At 34.3% G+C, this 19,933-nt stretch overlaps 1 protein-coding gene across 2 annotated transcripts in view; it reads right to left on the reverse strand.

Moving 5' to 3' along the window:
- Positions 1 to 19,933, reverse strand: part of LOC149543915 (uncharacterized) — a 354,620-nt gene that overhangs the window by 211,443 nt on the left and 123,244 nt on the right. For both annotated transcript variants that reach the window (XM_089798562.1, XM_089798563.1), the window contains exons 10-14: positions 16,383 to 16,508; positions 16,000 to 16,203; positions 15,758 to 15,858; positions 15,510 to 15,627; positions 14,881 to 14,956 (exon numbers count right to left, since the gene is read on the reverse strand). In XM_089798562.1, coding sequence (XP_089654688.1) covers positions 14,881 to 14,956; positions 15,510 to 15,627; positions 15,758 to 15,858; positions 16,000 to 16,203; positions 16,383 to 16,508 — 625 coding nt within the window. The remainder of the gene's footprint in view (positions 1 to 14,880; positions 14,957 to 15,509; positions 15,628 to 15,757; positions 15,859 to 15,999; positions 16,204 to 16,382; positions 16,509 to 19,933) is intronic.

Raw genomic sequence — 19,933 nt, forward strand, 5'->3', positions numbered from 1 at the left:
AGTGAATCCTCTATATACGTCACTGTTTGAGAATTCTTAAATTCATGAGACACTCTTATTTTTGGCATACTACCATCTCCTTCATGGCTTCAAATGATGGACGTTTATTTTCCCCTTCATTGGACGTCTTGTGGTCTTCTACAATAAATATCTCTGCATGAAGTTTATGATTTGAAAATATCTTTCATGTATGCTTCTATATCTTGTATGGTTTCTTCAAACTATGCCATCAAATCTCTCCAAGATGTTTTTTTCCATAGTTGTGTAGAGAGTTGAATGTGTGCTTCTGTCTCAGCGTAGAATAGGAGAATCCTAAACATTAATGTTTCTGTCCATTTCATTTTCCAGATTATAATCTGCAACCACAACATTGTTCAGAAACCACCTGTATGTCAATCTATGATTTGGGAAGGTATTGAGAAGTCTTCAAGTCTCCAGGAATTGATAGTGGATATGTGTGAAGCCAAGGAGCCCTTTAATTTCCTTGTATTCTAATTTGTACAATAGTAATAAAGGATGTAATATTCATGCTCATTTCTAATATGACTATGAATGGAAATATTGATTTTCAACCCAATTATCTGTGCATTGCCTTCTTTTATTTTCAATTCCATATGTATATGGCCTATAAAATGCAAACCACTATTATATTCCATCATATTTAAAAATGGAAACTCAAAAAATTATAGTTCCATCAGTGGCTCTCACTAGGGACATATGCCCCCTGTGCGCATAATGAGATTCCAGCTATCTCTGGAGGTGCAGACCGAGATGCACGGACGAGATTTGGTGACCCCAGGCCCCCCAAAATGAAACTTGATTCTTCCCTCTATCAAACATTCGATTCTGTTTGTGTAACACTTTGAATCTTCTGACCATGATGTCATACTGTTCCTTAGTAGAATCTGATCCATTAGCAAATGCTAGAAAACAATCATCATGTGACATATGCCTTTCATTCATCTCCTTGGTTTTTTGTCCATCTTTCAAATCTGCATTAAGTGAATCATCTTTATTGAACATAAATATTGGCTTTGTTTCATCAATGTGATCTTTGCTGAATGGAAGATCTTTTGAGTAACACCATTGAGCGGTTTTACAAGCATCCTCTTGGACGTCCTTCTCCACACATTCTGCCCCATTACCCTGCTCAATACATTGTTTCTCTTTCTAAACAAGTTTTGAAAATAACTAAAATTTAGGAACTTCTTTTTGATCAGCTAGGACACATGAAAATTTTTGAGAACTATTCTTCACTCTATCTTCCTTATCATGCTTGGCTGATTCCATCTTATCTTCACATGTTTGATGCAATTGCTGCTCATAGGACGAATTGAAAGAAGGCTCATCTTCTGAATACACTTCATAAGTTTCATCAATTTCAAAATCAACCTCGCTATCTTCATCATGATGCTGATGGACCTGATTGCAAAGAAAATCCTCTTCAAACAATGGATTTGAGAACATAGTGAATTCAGATGTATCTTATATCACTTCTTTGAACAATGGGTTCAAGAATATAGAAAATTGAGGCATACTATCATGAGAGCTTTCATCTGGATCAGCAAATGTTTCATCAAATAGTGTACTAAATTCATCCTTCTAGGAATCATCATCTTCTTGACCAGTAAGACAGATATCTTCATCAGCAATATGTCCTAAAAACTCTTCATGCTCATATGTTGTATGCAATTCTATATCATCTTCACTATATGTATCCTAGGAATCATTATCTCCTTCCTCTACTTCTTGAGAATGCACTAATCCATCACTGTGCTCACCACGGTGAGACGAGAAAAAATCAGACCATTTCTTTCAACATGTTTTTGATACTCCATATCTAACAAGCCTGAAATCTCCTCCACACTAAGAGAATCCTCTTCCACATTTTTAAATTCACTGTCATCTGTAGGCGTATAAGTATCATCATGGGATGATTCTCCTTCAGAGTGATCAAAATTTTCATCTCCATTTGAATCTGAAACTTCACTTGACTCAATTCTGCATTCATTATCCTCTACAACCAATTCATTATCCATAAGTTTGATAAAGTTAAGAAACTGATGATCATATAAGAGGCCTAACTCCCACATCCTGTAGAGAAGATCAGATGATGGAGATCTGTATTCTAAAGGTTTTTCTTGATAAGCATTAAACATTCTCATAAAGAATTGTGTTGCAGATTCATCTTCTTGCTTTTCTAAATTCAAATATGCATCCAAAGGAAATATAACTCGGACTTTCATCCAATGTTTGGAAGAGAAGCATCAAATCAGGATCTTTTCGCAAGATTCCCAGCTCACAAAACTTTCTTATCAATTCCTTGCGTGAAGGCATGCTGTCTGAAGGTACTTCCCAAAAAACTCCACCGTCCTTATAAATAAGTGTGCCGATGTCTCACCTTCATATCTTTCCAAATTGAAAAATGCATCGAGGGGGTGCATGTCTACTTCCTCCATGGTGTAACATAGATCTGATTTTTTATCATAGTACATATTGTCCATGTTAGATAATGAAATCATTTCCTTCTAAGTCTCTTCCCTCAATAGAGCTACCAACTGAAATCCTCTTAAATAGAGTCGCCACCTCTTTCGAGGAATGTATTGATTTGTTGATCTTCCTGGGTTCTCACTTCCAACAGAGTACACTTCTAAACAAACTGATACAACTATTTTCTGATTCTGGTCTCACGAAATCTGAAACTCTGGGTAACTACACAACACTTGTTGCGAGCAACTCTCCCTAGTAGAGTCGCCAATCTGTTGGTGGATTCGGATGGGGCGAGTAAAAGTTCTCAAGATCTTTTGTAAATCAAAGTAGGTAAACTTCCAAAATATCTAATGGATAGTTCCCCAGTAGAGTCGCTAATCTGTCAGTTCCCAAAACCCCAGATTGGAAATCCAAGAGCCTGCCACTTCTCTAATAGGACTTATCAATCAGTTCTAACCAATGAACAAGAATACTTCTCGATTCCCCTACACTTCAGGCTCCGCTACACCTAGGCAGATAGACCTTCTTCTCGAACCTGATCACTTGGTTTAGAGCTTTTCTAAAGCGAATTTAAGCTTTAGGAGTTCTCTGGCTAGCAAAGTCATTGAACTCAATCAAAATGAAACTGAATAATGGTTGGATGTTTTGTATAATATTTGTAAATAATGGATTTGATACTTGCAGAAGGAATATATAGAATTTCTAACTTCAATAATAAAAGACTAGTGCCTTTGCTCATCCAAGCAATAGAGTCAACTTCAGTGAATTTTCATACAACTTCATAAAGTTCTTATGCACTCATGTTGCCACCAATTAAATAATCAAGATGCGACAAATCAAATATTTATGCAATTTTAAATTAGTCCGGATTGAACTTTAACTCCTTTGGGAGACAAACTGGACACAAATACGGAAACAATTAAATATTTCACACTATCTGTGATGATTGAATTTAAATGCCAACTGACTATGTCCACTTATCCGACATTTAAATTGTATACAAAATTCAAAAAATTAATTACAAAGGATGATTCATCTGCAGTTTAAATCTCCACACCTTTAATAATAAACAAGGAACATTTTATTTTATTATTAAAATAAAATAATTGAATTTACATTATAAAGTCATATTAAGCTCCTTATCCCTCCATACAAAATAATATAAATACTTCTTTAGAATATGAATGTACGAGATGTTTGAATCTTGTCTCTCAAAATCAAATATCTCTACAACTATTTATATTGTGTATAAAATAGGATGTGACCTTTAAATTCAAAAGTTATATTATTTAATCGCATTGCTTCATTATTAGAATATCCTTATTTTGATTGTATAATAAACTTCACACTTAATATTATCGTGGCTTCCCCTTTTTAATTAATAAACCTCTTGCATAACTAACCACAAATATAATCGGCTTCCCTCATTACCAAGTTATGATTTAGCGGATATTATTGTCAATATAATCGGTTATGGCTTTTATTTTCAAATATGATATCCTTCGATAGCCCTGAAGTATGTGAGTTCACGACTATGTTGCATGAGTTACTCTTTTTAACAAATGTGATCATCCATACCCTGTGGTCCATCTTTGGCATTATAGTCATGATTTTATTGCCGTGGATTTTAAATAAACTCCTGAGGGCGTATGGATTCATCATTGCAGATTCATTCCAAACATGTCCGCTTCCACTTGCCTACTCTTCTTTGTTCAGGCAGATTTCAAAGTCCACGTGATGACGGGTTCCTATGTTGTGGGTTTGACGAGAGCAATAGTTGCAATGATAAATATGTATCTTCAAATTTCTATGCAAACACCGCTATGAAGTCCCTTAATTTCAAGAAATTGATTCTGGTGAATCCTCTATATACGTCACTGTTTTCAGAATTCTTAAATTCATGACACTCTTATTTTTGGCACACTAGTCTCCTTCATGGCTTCAGATGATGGACATTTATTTGATTTTCCCCTTCATCGGAAGTCTTGTGGTCTTCTACAACAAACATCTCTACATGAAGTTTCCGATTTGAAAATATCTTTCATGTCTGCTTCTATATCTTGTATCGTTTCTTCAGACTATGCCATCAAATCTCTCCAGGATGTTTTTTCCATAGTTGTGTAGAGAGCTGAAAGTGTGATTCTGTCTCAGCGTAGGACAGGAGAATCCTAAACATCTCTGTTTCTGAGCATTTCATTTTCCAGATTATAATCTGCAACCACAACATTGTTTTTTTTAACTGAATTGTAAGTTAATGCTACAGTTTCCAGTACTGTTCACTTACTCCTCACTATAAGCAATGATAGATATCAATCTTAAATAGTTTTTGGTCTTTACAGAATATCATACGCAAAAAGATAAACATGAACTGGAGATTTCCATAGTTGCACTTAGTCATGTCTTGAAAATTTTAAAATAGTTAATATACTAGTTAGAATGTATTTAAGTGTAGATGTGAAACTGGGCTAAATAAGAAGAATATGTAAGACTGCTGCCGTAACATGATTAATTTTGTATTCTTTCTTATGCTAAGTCAGATGTAATTCATAAGGAGTGCAATCCATATACCACCGAATTCCTTTCATTATTTTCTTTCCATATTATTACACCAGTCATATATCTTTTGTGCCATTGATACATAGAATCCATAACACAGATGCCTATTTATTTCAGACCGAATTCGAGGGATATTAAATAGATTTAAAAACATGGAATCTGCCAAAAATATTATTCATGTTTCTTAGCCATGATAGTGTATCAATCATGCATAAACAATTATCTCAGCTCAGATTTATTCACATCCATTTATATCTCACAGAGGTGAAAATGAACTCTATTCCCACCTTTGAATTATTGTAAGACTTTGTCTTTAATATGTAATCAGGGGTTGTATTGTACCAACATGCCTCTTACAACTAGCCCCTCATCCATGTAACTCATCATTTGGTTAAATAACTGTTCTTTTCCTTGGGTGGCAATTATGAAAGGAGTGCCATTACCAATGCTGAAGTGTAAGTATTATGTGTTGTATGTGTGTGTTTAGAATGATGAATTGCTGCTTTCTTCAAGTGTATGCATCAGTGCTCTTCAATTGATGTAATGACAGTTCATGACAGTACAATGCTAATTTTTATTGTCCCATATCTGTTACACATGAGTGCATTAGTTTTTGTTATTGTCATGTTATGTAGGGCTGTTTAAACGATTTCCAACACTAGGTAAAGTATTGTAATTCTTGATTTCTTTATCACTGAGTATAATATCTATTTTCAGTCAGTACATAATGACAGGTCAGAGAATGAATCAAATATGTTCCAACTCTTTTCTTTTCTGATTGGATATACATCCTTAGCCGGCTAGGCATAATAGTTGAGAACTATATATGTTTTAGATGTTGATTTCTTGAAGTACACAAAAGACCAATCTTTGTGTATCCTTGAGAATGCTTCATTTATGAATTCAAATAGTAGTGTTTAAAAACCTGATTGTGTAAGTGAATCAACATCAATGCACATGCTATCACAATTTCAAAATACTATCAACACCGAGGAATTCACCGGCAAAGAATCAATGAATTGGTGAAGAGGGGAGTTAATCTGCAAGAATGCAAAAGAGCATTCAGTTATGATTAAATTAATTAATTAAACATTCGATTTGAAATCTTGAAAGAACATAATTATGTAATCATAGATTGTGAAATGTTGGATGCATGTATAATTGATAGAACTGGTTGTTCTGAGAATTCCTAACAACTAGGATTCACCTGGCTATGTAGTCAAGAAAAAGGATGATGAGGTGAAAGAGAGGAATCTGAATAATATGAATCAGTATCAAACATGACATAACAACGTTTATCATTTTTAATATGAATTAATTAATAGCTCATGCATATTCCCGTTATTGTAATCTCCTGCTACCAAGTCATATGGTGTGTTACATACCATAATGCCCAATGGATGGCAAGATGATCCCTGTCAATTTCGGGTAGGGAGGGTCTTTCTCGTTAGAGATCATGTGGGGATATGTTGTGGTCCGAGGTTGGTTGGTTAAACCCCTAGCAATGTTTCACCTCTCCCTAAGATGTCATTCATGCATTAGAGAGAGATAAGCTATGCAGTCAATGGTTTATCGGAAACAGGTATTATCACTTTTATTTATGAGGTAAGATTAAATTGAGTTATTTCATTGTTGCCATTATTTTCCACCTAAATGCAAGAGATAGATTCGTGGATTGTTTTCATTTATATGAATATCAAATATAAGTATATTTCTAATCTTGGGTTACTGACATAGTTAAGTAATCGAAAGGAAAGGAATCTGAAGTCCTAATTGATTGTGCGATAGCTGGAACCCTAAATGATACAACGGTATCAAGAGCCCTAATTGAATCCATGGTATCAAAAGCCCTAAGTGATATGGCGGTATCAGTAACCCTAACTGAACCAATGGTAAATGATGCCCTAACTGATATAGTGGTATGTGATGCCCTAATTTTAAATATAGTGGGGTTTAATTGTAATCATCATTTGATTTTGAAATAACGGTTTTTAGATGATAGTCATCATGTTATATTGTTATAGTGGTATTTGTGGAATAACCCGGGTAGTTGCAGAAGCATCCCTAGTTTTCATTTCGATCTCAGTTTCCGAGGTATGTGGTTTTCAATTTCTGTAGTAATTTCATTTGATGGTATTTCAGGTTTTTACTTAAGAAAATTTTGTCTAACTGATTTTTAACGGTGAATCTTATTCACATGAACATGAATGATATAACTGTCTTCCTATGAAACAAAGTAATAAATGTATTCTTTGAGTTGTTAGATGTTAAATTAGACCTAGGAAAACTGGATGTTATCAGAGCGCTTGGTTCAACACTAAAACCTTGGGCTCAACAATGCTTTTGAGAAATTAATACGTAAATGATGAAAAAGATCTATTTTTTGCATAACGGATATTGCAATCAAAACTTGGAAAAATCACACTGGAAAAACATTCAAAATAGCCAGGAAGGCTGAGATGATATAAAATGGACAAATGTATAAACTATAATATCATAAGACGAAACCTAATTAAGAAGATAAAAAGGATTGGCAAGTCAAGTGGTGGAGATTGGGTTTAAGAACCCAACTTTGAATCCTTGGCCAGGGTAAATATGGGCAGATGTGCCGAACATGTGATCTTTGTTGATTGTTCAGACACTTCAGTTATTTTGGAGAATAACTGTTGGGAGTTCAACCCACCTGATTACTCTGATGGCCAGACTAATAAACATCCCGAGGAAGCCATTCTAGAAAGTTAGAATGTGTGAGGGATGAGTATGGTTCAAGGTCGAGGCTTGCGCAATCCAAAATAGTTCCAATAATCTTGATAAAATGTTATCTAAATCTATCATGATGGCTATTTTTTTATACAATTAAGGGCAGAAATAAATTGTTACCTGTTTGAACTTGAATTAAAGGAAAGCAAAAACTGTGAACCGTGATCCTTTCTGATGTTGATTAAACGAAAAGATCATTATGTGCTCCAGTATGGAGTAAATACACTTGCATAATTGGAACTATCAATGCTTGTTTACAGATGTAAACTTTGACGAGATGGGCATGGAAGTCAAAATCACAAAAATGGAAAAGATGAGTTTCCAAATATTTATAGATGAATGATGAGCCACTCGATAAGGATCTTATGAATTGTTTCAAATACTTATGAACTTGATTTGATGTATGATGATCTTGCATAGTATATCATGTTTTTACCCTTGATACATTGCTATACATGTATAACACACATGCGATGTTGATTTTACATATTAAGCTATTGTATTTATTCATGAGATGATTGTTCTAACGAAATGTTATGAGACGGACATGAAGACCGAAGTCACATAGATGGAAAAACATGGATCTATTAACCTTTCCAGATGATCTATAAGTTACAAGGAATGACCTGCCCGATGATGAATGCCATATGTCAGATGGTATGTATAAGTGATTTAAATTACGGTCAATTTATGATCTAGAACTTCCTAGTTGAAGAATTTCAATTTTGAATGCTTATCTTACTTTCAGTCCTTGAACCCTGAAAATTCTCTTAAATGAAGATATTAATATGGAATCAAACTAATGATATCGCGAGTACCTACATGAGTATGACAGGAACATGAAATAGAATAAACTCAAATGATGCTAAGACAACCACAAGTACGGTAAAGTGAACTTAGGTGAGTACGTGTTTAATTTTGTGTTACCATGCAAGTATCTTTCAAGAAACTTTAAAGTAAGAAAATGGATCTTGAGTTCCGATTATGATTTTGATGATATCATGAAACTATATATATATATATATATATATATATATATATATATATATCTTGTATTTGGAATATTCTTTTAGTGTCTCATTTACAGAGATCATCGAGGATGATGAAACACAAAGGGGAATGGTACGTTACATTCCAATTTTAAAAATACTCCTTTATAATGTTCGTTACAATTTCAAGTACATCAAGGACGATGAACCACAAGGGGAATGGTATGTTACATCCCACTTTTTTGACCTAATTTGAAATATAGCCATTGAGGTTCACATGAAGTCAATTGGCAATTTAATTTGTCATAATCTGGTGAAATGGTAAGATAGTTAGTCGTTATGATTTCAAGTGAAGATAACATGCTAGTTGATCATTAATCACAAATTCGTGGAATTGAGATGAAGGTTAACCATTATGATTATTTATGATTAAATAATTTATAATTTAACTATGGAGAAATTCCTTAGACGAAGCATGTCGAAGGGGTGGAAACATTGTCAGAAAAGAATTAGGCAGGAGGATCACCATTACTGAGCAAATGGGTTGAGGACCTAGCGACTTGAACCAGGATACATCTGTGGGACCCGCATGAGTTATTTAAATGATTAATTTAATTAAAATAATTGAGTTAAAATATAAAATGTATCTCAAAGGATTTCATTTATCTCTAATCATATTATTTTTAATAAATATTTATATACATGCATTTAAATATAAAATGATTAGGCATCATTATAATTTAATAATTAAATAAAATGATGTTACATGTACATTATAATAATGTTCAAATTATAATAATTATTATAATTTACAAATTATAATAATAATTATAATTTTCCAATCCTATTCTCTTCTTTTTATTATTATTATTCTTGCTTTTAACCGATTAATGTTCGACATGTTTAATCGAATTTATGTTTTTGAATCCATATAGACTCCTTGGAATACGACTAGTTTTTAATCTTGCACCTACAGAAGCCAAGAAGTCATGTCTTCTCATATTTATTTGAAGCCATGAGTGAGAGGGGATATTATGGGAAGCACCCGACTATTTCTTTTTGGAATCAGTTTTTCCTTATCAATCCCCGACCCTTTTTCTTTTCTATGGTGGTGTGTGAACGGTTTATCATAACTCTGATAACTTTTGCATTATTAACATTAGAAAGTGGATGTATGATGCTTTTTCTCTTCAACATGTCTTTCCTTCCACAAAATGAGGTTTACTGTTATGCCTTCATGTATGTATTGGTTAATGCTGGCATTCATAACGTCTCTTGATCAAGAATCCTGGGTGTTAGTTTTGAGGACAGTGAGCATTCTGTGTTTGGCCTGGCATAGATGTGTATGGCCCTCCAAATGCTTCCACCATCAAAACCGAACTATGACCACTCCAGGGATTTTTTTTGAGTGAATTGTAAGTTAATGCTACAGTTTCTAGTACTATTCACTTGCTCCTCACTATAAGCAATGATAGATATCAATCTTAAATAGTTTTTGGTCTTTACAGAATATCATACGCAAAAAGATAAACATGAACTGGAGATTTCTATAGTTGCACTTAGTCACGTCTTGAAAATTTGAACATAGTTAATATACTAGTTAGAATGTATTTAAGCGTAGATGTGAAACTAGGCTAAATAAGAAGAATATGTAAGACTATTGCCGTAACATGATTAATTTTGTATTCTTTCTTATGCTAAGTCAGATGTAATTCATACAGAGTGCAACCCATATACCGCCAAATTCCTTTCAGTATTTTCTTTCCATATTATTACACCATATCTTTTGTGCCATTAAAACATAGAATCCATAACACCGATGCCTATTTACTTCAGACTGAATTCAAGGGATATTAAATAGATTTAAAAACATGGAATCTACCAAAAATATTATTCATGTTTCTTAGCCACGATAGTGTATCAATCATGCATAAACAATTATCTCAGCTCAGATTTATTCATATCCATTTATATCTCACAGAGGTGAAAATGAACTCTATTCCCGCCTTTGAATTATTGTAAGACTTTGTCTTTAATATGTAATCAGGGGTTGTATTGAACCAACATGTCTCTTACAATTAGCACCTCATCCATGTAACTCATCATTTAGCTAACTAACTGTTCTTTTCCTTGGGTGGCAATTATGAAAGGAGTGCCATTACCAACGCTGAATTGTAAGTATTATCTGTTGTATGTGTGTGTTTAGAATGATGAATTGCTGCCTTCTTCAAGTGTATGCATTGGTGCTCTTCAATTGATGTAATGATAGTTCATGACAGTACAATGCTAATTTTTACTGTCCCATGTCTGTTACACGAGTGCATCAGTTTTTGTTATTGTCATGTTATCTAGGGCTGTTTAAATGATTCCCAACACCTGGTAAAGTATTACAATTCTTGATTTGTTTATCACTGAGTATAATATCTATTTTCAGTCAATACATAATGATAGGTCAAAGAATGAATCAAATATGTTCCAACTCTTTTCTTTTCTGATTGGATATCCATCCTTAGCCAGCTAGGCATAATAGTTGAGAACTATATATATTTTAGATGTTGGTTTCCTGAAGTACATAAGAGATAAATCTTCGAGTATCCTTGAGAATGCTTTATTTATGAATCCAAATAGTAGTGTTTAAAAACCTGATTGTGTAAGTGAATCAACATCAATGCACATGCTATCACAATTTCAAAATACTATTAACACCGAGGAATTCACCAGCACAGAATCCATGAATTGGTGAAGAGGGGAGTTAATCTGCAAGAACGTGGAAGAGAATTCAGTTATGATTAAATTAATTAATTAAACATTCGATTTGAAATCTTTAATGAACATAATTATGTAATCATAGATTGTGAAATGTTGGATGCATGTATAATTGACAGAACCAATTGTTTTGAGAATTACTAACACTTGGGATTGAGCCGGCTATGCAGTCAAGAAAAAGGGTGACGAGGTGAATGAGAGGAATCTAAATAATATGAATCAGTATCAAATATGACATAACAATGTTTATCATTTGTAATATGAATTAATTAATAGCTCATGCAAATTCTTGTTATGGTGATTTCCTGCTGCCAAGTCGTATGGTGTGTTCCATACCATAATGCCCAGTGGATGGCAAGATGATCCCCTACCAATTCCGCGTAGGAAGGGCCTTTCTCATTAGAGATTGTCTAGGAATATGTTGTGGTCTGAGGTTGGGTGGTTAAGCCCCTGGCAATGTTTCACCTCTCCCCAAGATGTCAATAGTGTGTCAGACAGAGATAAGCTATGCAGTCAATTGTTTATTGGAAACAGGTATTATGACTTTTATTTATGAGGAGGTAAGATTAAATTGAGTTATTTCATTGTTACCATTATTTTACACCTAGATGCAAGAGATAGATTCGTGGATTGTTTTCATTTATATGAATATCGAATATAAGTATATTTCTAATCTTGAGTTACTGACACAATTAAGTAATCGGAAAGAAATGAATCTGAAGCCCTAATTGATAGAGTGATAACAAGGACCCTAAATGATACAACGGTATCAAGAGCCCTAATTGAATCCGTGCTATCGAAAGCCCTAAGTGATACAGCGGTACCAGTAGCCCTAACTAAACCAATGGTAAACAATGCCCTAACTGATATAGTGGTATGTGATGCCCTAGTTTTAAATATAGTGGCATTTAATTGTAATCATCATTTGATTTTGAAATAATGGTTTTCAAATAATAGTCATCATGTTATTTCGTTATAGTGGTATTTGTGAACTAACCTGGGTGGTTGCAAAAGCATCCCTAGTTCTGATTTCGATCTCTGTTTCCGAGGTATGTGGTTTTCAATTTCTGTAGTAACTTCATTGTCTAACTAATTTTTAACGGTAAATCTTATTCACATGAACATGAATGATATAACTGTCTTCCTATGGAACAAAGTAATAACTATATTCTTTGAGTTGTTAGATGTTAATTTAGACCCAAGAAAACTAGATGTTACAATGGGCCTCAAAAATAATGTCTAAACCCACTCGATCAAGGCCCAATCAGAACCAAGAAGAGATGGGCCCCAAACCACAGACCCATAGAGAACAGTAGGCCTCACAAGAGAGTCCAAGAGAGCTAACTTGGACGAGGTATCCTGGAAATGGTGCTTGAAACATTGTTTCTCAAGAAAAGCAAGAGAACCCATACCCTTATTAACTCTAGGCTGAATAGCTGGCCTCATACTGAATCATGGTCCTGAAAACTTAACCCCTAGATAAGTATAGGATGTAGTGATCTCAATCTCTTGACCCTGAAAGAAGAACTGGAGATGCGAAGTATTTAAATAATTGAAGATCATGACCCGAGTCTTACTCAAGTTAACCACAAGCTGTCGCTGATCACAGAAAGAAGCCAAGCCATCAAGAAGCCTCTATAAACTGTCTAGAGAGGAATCAAGGAGAACCACATCATCGGCAAAAAGAAGGATGGAGATCAAAACCTGGTGAAGAAAATAGCCATATCCAGGGAGTGAGGACCTCTATAGGAAGTCCTCGAGCTCATCAATATATAATCCAAACAACATAGGAGAGAGAAGGCAACCTTGCTTAACCCCAATGGTGCTATGGATCAGATCCGAGAAATCCTTAGGAGTCCTGAATCTACCAACAATAGTCTCATATAGTCTTATAATAGCAGTACATAACATCACAGAGATGCCAATCTCCCTAAGCCTCTCAAACAGAGCCACCCTAGGAACAGAATCAAAAGCTTTGCGAAAATCGACAAAGCAACAATAAACCTTCTCCAATCTGTGTCTAGCCTCCTCAATAATAGCTCATAGAGTGAAGATGTGGTCCATAGTAAGATAATTAGCTCAGAAACCAGCCTTCCCTCTAGCCCTACAACCAATCTTAGCAAATTTCTTATGATAAGAAATGTCTTAGCAAATTTCTTATGATAGGAAAGATATTAAGTAGGGTGCCAAGAACAGATGGGGCCAATATAATACAAATGTCAAAACATTGAATGGTGCACAAAAATAATGCATAACATATGTAATTACGAAGACTTTTTGTGCATCAACCCTGTACAATGATGGTTCCCATCTAAGACCGAATTGGGCAGAAATAATTCTTCTACAGCCGTCTATGTCTAATGGTGTAGAATCAATTTGGATTTAAAATGTGTTTTCTGCAATCACCAAAAGACAAATACCAAACACATTTAACGTGCGTTTGGATTTAATATACGTTTGTTGTGTTAAGTGTTTATGTATTTTGGCAATTAAGGCCCACCAAAGTGATCTGCATTGTCAATCTGATTTGACTACTACTCACGTATGTTTGGAACTTTACCATGGGAAGACTACTAGAATCAAAGGGTCAACAGGTGACATGCAAAGGATGAACCTATATTGCTAAAGGACTATCGACGACACTTATATTGGTTGTACTCATAATTTGTGAATATTGATAACATTTGATTTGCTTCACAAGCAGCATTTATATTGAATTGGTGATAGTATATCACATATGATGAATATCGGGCAAAAATCAGACGACTTCATCCTAGGTGGGTACGTACGCCACATATGAACAGTGGACCCACCACACTGCAAGAATGATTCATCATCTGATTCAAAAGGCCATAACTCCTTTCGCATGCCTTTGTAACGGATCATATAGGCTTTTGTACATTTATAGTCTATTTACTGTTTGTTTACTTCAAAAATCGTAAGCCAGAAGAAAAATTACATTTGCAAATTCACATCTCAACAAACATGGATCTTAACAGTTTGTGTCAGTAAAAATGACCATATTCTTGTTTTACACTATCCATGAAAACATTGAAACCTATGAAAGAATACATCCACAATGACTCCTACTACCTGAAAACACTCTACAAGTTTTAAAATAAATATCAATGCTTTTAATCAGTTCATAGTAGCTCATCCTAAAGCAAATTGTGAAACCACATTTTAACTTTTCAAAGTTCCAACATTCAAACAGACTCTCTCACGTATACCATTACAGCATACTACAAAAAAAATGTTTCTCTGTGTCCATACCAAACAAGATCAATTGCTAAATATATTCAAGTCGTAGGTCTTCTACCTTCTTCTGAAATTTCAATGGAAGCATTCATTTCAAATCTTAGCCCATCAGGTTGTTGCCATAGAACATGAGCACCCTGCATGTGCACATACAGCACTTTAGCTTACCTTTACTGACCCCAAGAAATAGGATTGGAATGAAGCTACCAGCTAAAATGAGATAAAATTACTCTCCTTCAGTGGAAAGCCTGATTTCAAGAACTGTTTTAAACAATTTATTTCATTGTAGACAACATAATGTATTGAAGCATTTGATACAAAGTTTATCCTGCAATTCAAGGGTAGGCTATCTTTCTTGAAAACTAAAAATAATATTTACAAAAGAGGGTCTTTTGCGCTTTTAACACGAGTCGAAATAAATAAATAAAATCTTCCAATGCATCCATGTTAACTCAATGTTTACAAATTACATGCATAAAAATATAACTCGGGAAATATTTAATTAATAAATATTAAATGCAACATGCAGAAGTTTAAATTTGATGTATGGACATTGGAAATCCTAAAATAACCAAGAAGTGAACAAAGACAACATTGCAAACAAAAGAGATAATGACACAAGAGAATCTATAACCGTGGGCCACAAGAAATGAAATACATCTATACTACAAGTAGAGTTCAACAACAAACCTGATCATAAACTGAATGATGACTTTCTTTGTGATTGAACCAGAAGTTTTTGAAAAAAATAAAATTAAAAGGTCTCTTTGGACCTCTTTGTGGATGTGGCCATGTATTATCCAAATACCTGCAAGAAAGAAATGAATATGACTAACACATGCACATTATTTTCTGTAATGACAAACATCAAGGTAGCATTGCATGTCATATCTCAGAAAATGGACTGATGAACAAGAAAGAAGAGGATAAATTACAACCATGCAATCAAAATGTAGACGATGCTATCAATTGCCAGAATGCAAATGATCATACCCACACTCAAGTGACTCCCACCATCCCCTGAATCTGTTTCAAGAGACTAGATTATCCAACATAAATATTGCATGTCAGTTGTCAAGATCTCAGTTGTTGGCAGACCATATATCTTTCATATATTGAATGCTTTAATATCAAGAATATAGTGAGGTCAAATAAAATGAAACCACATTAATCACATAACTGTAGACCATAAGTCATGAAGATTTAAACCCTTCCCACTTCCTTCCACACGTACAATCACATTCATTGCAACTGCAAACCCGATTGGCGAGAATGCAGAAAGAAGCGCACACGCTACAGTTGACCACTGCAACAACTCTACTGGAATTATGATCAAGCTGCCAAGAATCATAAGAGCTCCAGACACACTTAATGCTCTCCTAACCTGTATAAGTTAGTCAGAACCAGTTCATACCATTGTTAACACAATCAATTTGAAGTCATATAACATCTAAAATATGGTTAAAATAAATTAATTGTCCAAAAAATTATTTTTATTCACATTGTTTTTCCAATGCATAAACATCTGAAAGACATAAGAAAAGGACAATTATTACAGCATACCTTTGTAAACATGGTGCTTAGTGCAAATGCCATGGTAATCAGAGATAGCGAGTAAATGTAAACAAGTAAGAAAATCACTTTTGTGTCTGATACAGCAAAAAGTCTAGCAAATTTGGCTGACAAAACCTGTCAATAATAGTGCTAGTGAATTCCTGAAAAGATGTTATGATAATAGAAATGCATACAAAGGACACATGTCAACTAAATGACAACCATCAATTTTTTAATACAATTATTATCATCTATGAAATATTTTATCAGCATAGAGATTTCACTAGCACTTTGAGTCAATTAAATAATAATATAAACTCTATCACACAAATAGAACTGTTTTAAAAAATCAGCAACTTGATGGTACAATAATGATTTATAAGGTTGAGAAGATTCTCTCAAATGAAAATTCAATTGCTTGATGTATTATAAGCTGCAAAGTAGTAATTGCCTTTAGTATGATAGGAGAATCTCAGCACCAAATGGAATGCAAATTCAAATCAATCATCACAGGTCAGCTTCAAACAAACCAAAACTAGTTAATAAAAATGTTGAAAGTATAAGCACCTCTCTTTGATGATTCTTTCACAACTCTTATCAAGTTTGAAGTAAACCAAAAAAATATAATTCTATGGTATCCATGATTACAAAGAGGAATATTTCTACAGAATCTACCTGTGCTTCTTCCTTCACATTATTATATCGGATTGGCAACATTTCAAAATATGTTATGATCAATCGTAACTGCAGTGAGGACAACAAACTTCTTCTGTACTAAAAGAAAATGCCACCATCTCAGTTCTACAGCAATAAAACAAGATAATGCAGATTTTTCCAAGGTGAACATGTTAGATATATTTGTGGGGATCACCTCCTTCAAATTTGTTGCATTGTGGTGGTTACTGGACCAAAAAAACCATCTAACATGTGAGTACTCCACTGTTCCTAAACAAAAGAGCCACAAGCTGAGGCCAGCATCTAGTAAATGATGGTTAATAAAAACTTTATCTCCTCAGTCAACATGCACTATATTGTTTACAGTATCTAATATTTTAATAAGGATGTTGCATTTTTCCAAGTACACTGCAGGATCAAAACAAGGTTGCTACACAAAATGGGTAACTGTCCTAACTTTATGGTAAGCTCTGTGAGGTGAAAAATGAATAAACAGTCTTCCAACATTTATCTGCAGAGCTCTCCTGCCTCTTTCGTCCTCTTGGTGCCCATTTATGCTAGTCATTAGTTCTCCGGGCTTCCATTTTGGGTTCCAGGGTTCTCTTTTGTTTTGATGCTTTCACTTATGTCTTTTCCCACTTTTATTTGAATCTTTTGTTTTGTTCTTTTTTTAATTGATACTCCATTAAGGCACCTGAATGTACCCATCCTTTAATTCCCAGCAGTAACAGGGCCTTTAGCGGAGCTCGTAAGGCCCCCATGGCTAAGAGTGCATTGAATGCTATAATTGGTAGAGAAGAAAGTTAATCTTTCCACGACATTTTAACAGAGGATGTGGCGGTGATTGTTTCATAGTCGGCAAAGGTTCAGGGTTAGAGAGAATGGAAGGCTTGATGAAGGTAAATAAGCCAAAGGAGATGTTAAGCCCACTTCTTCTGGCCCTAAATCCCTTGTGGTTGTTCTAAGTTCTGATATGGTCTCTGTGTTAGATAGAGAACAGGATAAGTTAAAGAATGTGGCTCCGTTTTTGTGGCTTTAGACTATAGCAAGCTCCCTACAAGAAAGATTCTAGATGAAAGGATTGCTGATGTATGGGGCAAGAGATTTAACATTCATGTTACATTTTGTACAGTGGTTCTACAAAGGGTTATTACTAATGTCCTTTAAAAATTATGAAATGCAAAATAGGCTACAAAAAGCAATTTTAGAATGTTTAAAGCTCTATTTATAGGGCTCTTGCTTGGCCACAAATATGCTAATCAAGGATGGTTTGGCCTCTCCTCAACTTTGATCTTTTCTGCCACAAGTCATATCCTTGATAGGTAAAGTTCATAAAATGAAAGATCCAAGAACGACTCTCCTTCATATGAATGCCAAATTACTGGTTTCTCAGAGCCCAAGATAAATATCCCTGAAGAAATTGAGGTTGAATTACATGAAAATCTGTTTACTTGTTGTTTAGAAGTTTTGGGAGGCTTGAATGTAGGTAACCCTAAGTTCTATCCACAAATGTTTGATGCTAACCCTTAACAGCCTCAGAATGAAGGATTAAAAACTAGTTGTCTTTGTATAGATGTGATTGCTGATACTATGGTTGGGGTTACAATTGACCTCCCAAAAGAAGTTGAACAAGTTGATATATATCTATTTCTAAAACTGCTCCTGCAAAAGATTGCCATATGAGTGTTAATAAAGTTGACAACCTGTAACTTGTGCCTAATTCAAATACACCCAGCAATTGATCAAAGAGAAGATAAAACAAAGGCCTCCAAACATTAGATCTGAAGCCATAAAAATTTGGGAAAATTAATTGGAACAAACCAAGATCGTAGGGTGTCATGTCCCCTATTAGGTTATACATAACTTTTTCATATTTAAATTGAATTCTTACATTGTCTGTCCTAGGATACAATAATTTCAGTTTAAGGTATTCATAAACAAAATAAGTTTAATCAAGACAAATAATCTATTAATTTCCACATATCCACTTGTATAACTATTCAGCTTAAGGATGGAAGGTGTAGGTGTTATCCAAGTTGCCTAGATACCAACTTGTAATAGATCCCCTCAAAGTATACAGGTCCAAGTCCGTATCCCATTTTGGGTCTTTCCTTCAAGGCTACCCTATCTTGAGACAAAGATCCATTACTTGGATTTATACAAGCCCCTCCTCGGTAACATCACAACCTTCCCTTCTCAAATTAAAATAGTAATAGGTCTTGAATGAATATGAATCTGTATACTATAACTCATACAATTCTGATATTATTCTTATTAATAGATTTATATGATGTATATATTAGACCATATGCTGATTCTTTCTACCTAACAGAATATAGCTATAATATTTTGTGATTCAGTATCTTACTCCCAGATGCGTTACAGCATCATTTGCTGTCACACTATGCTTCTCAGCAATGTAACAGGTTTATTTATTTTCTTATCTCTTCCTTTGTGATGAGTAGCAAATGTATTTATAATCTGTTATTCTTCCATCGAATAGCAGATATGATGTATAAAGAAGATAAGAAATGTCTGATGATGAAAGGAACGATTTTAATCTTTATCAAATATCCTAGACACCGAAAAAGTTACATCTTATGGAGAATAGACGTGTTATTTGATAATGACTAATTAATCCTTAACATTGCACCTTGCCGTATTCAATTCACTACTACTAACTGCTTCCTTCTGATAATCGATAATTATCATTGGTTTATAACTGATTGAGTTTGAATAGTATCACCACACACTGTAATTAACACTTCCATTATTGGCAGTTGCCATTAGTCTAAATTGCGACTCCTCAAGACAAATCACTTTGTCATTTATCTAATAGCAATATGTTTATCCACTGCTAACCTAAATATTGCTGACTAATTGAC

This window comes from Cupressus sempervirens, chromosome 8 (assembly GCF_028749045.1).
Source record: "Cupressus sempervirens isolate cs-2001-9-10 chromosome 8, ASM2874904v1, whole genome shotgun sequence".
NCBI lineage: Eukaryota > Viridiplantae > Streptophyta > Pinopsida > Cupressales > Cupressaceae > Cupressus > Cupressus sempervirens.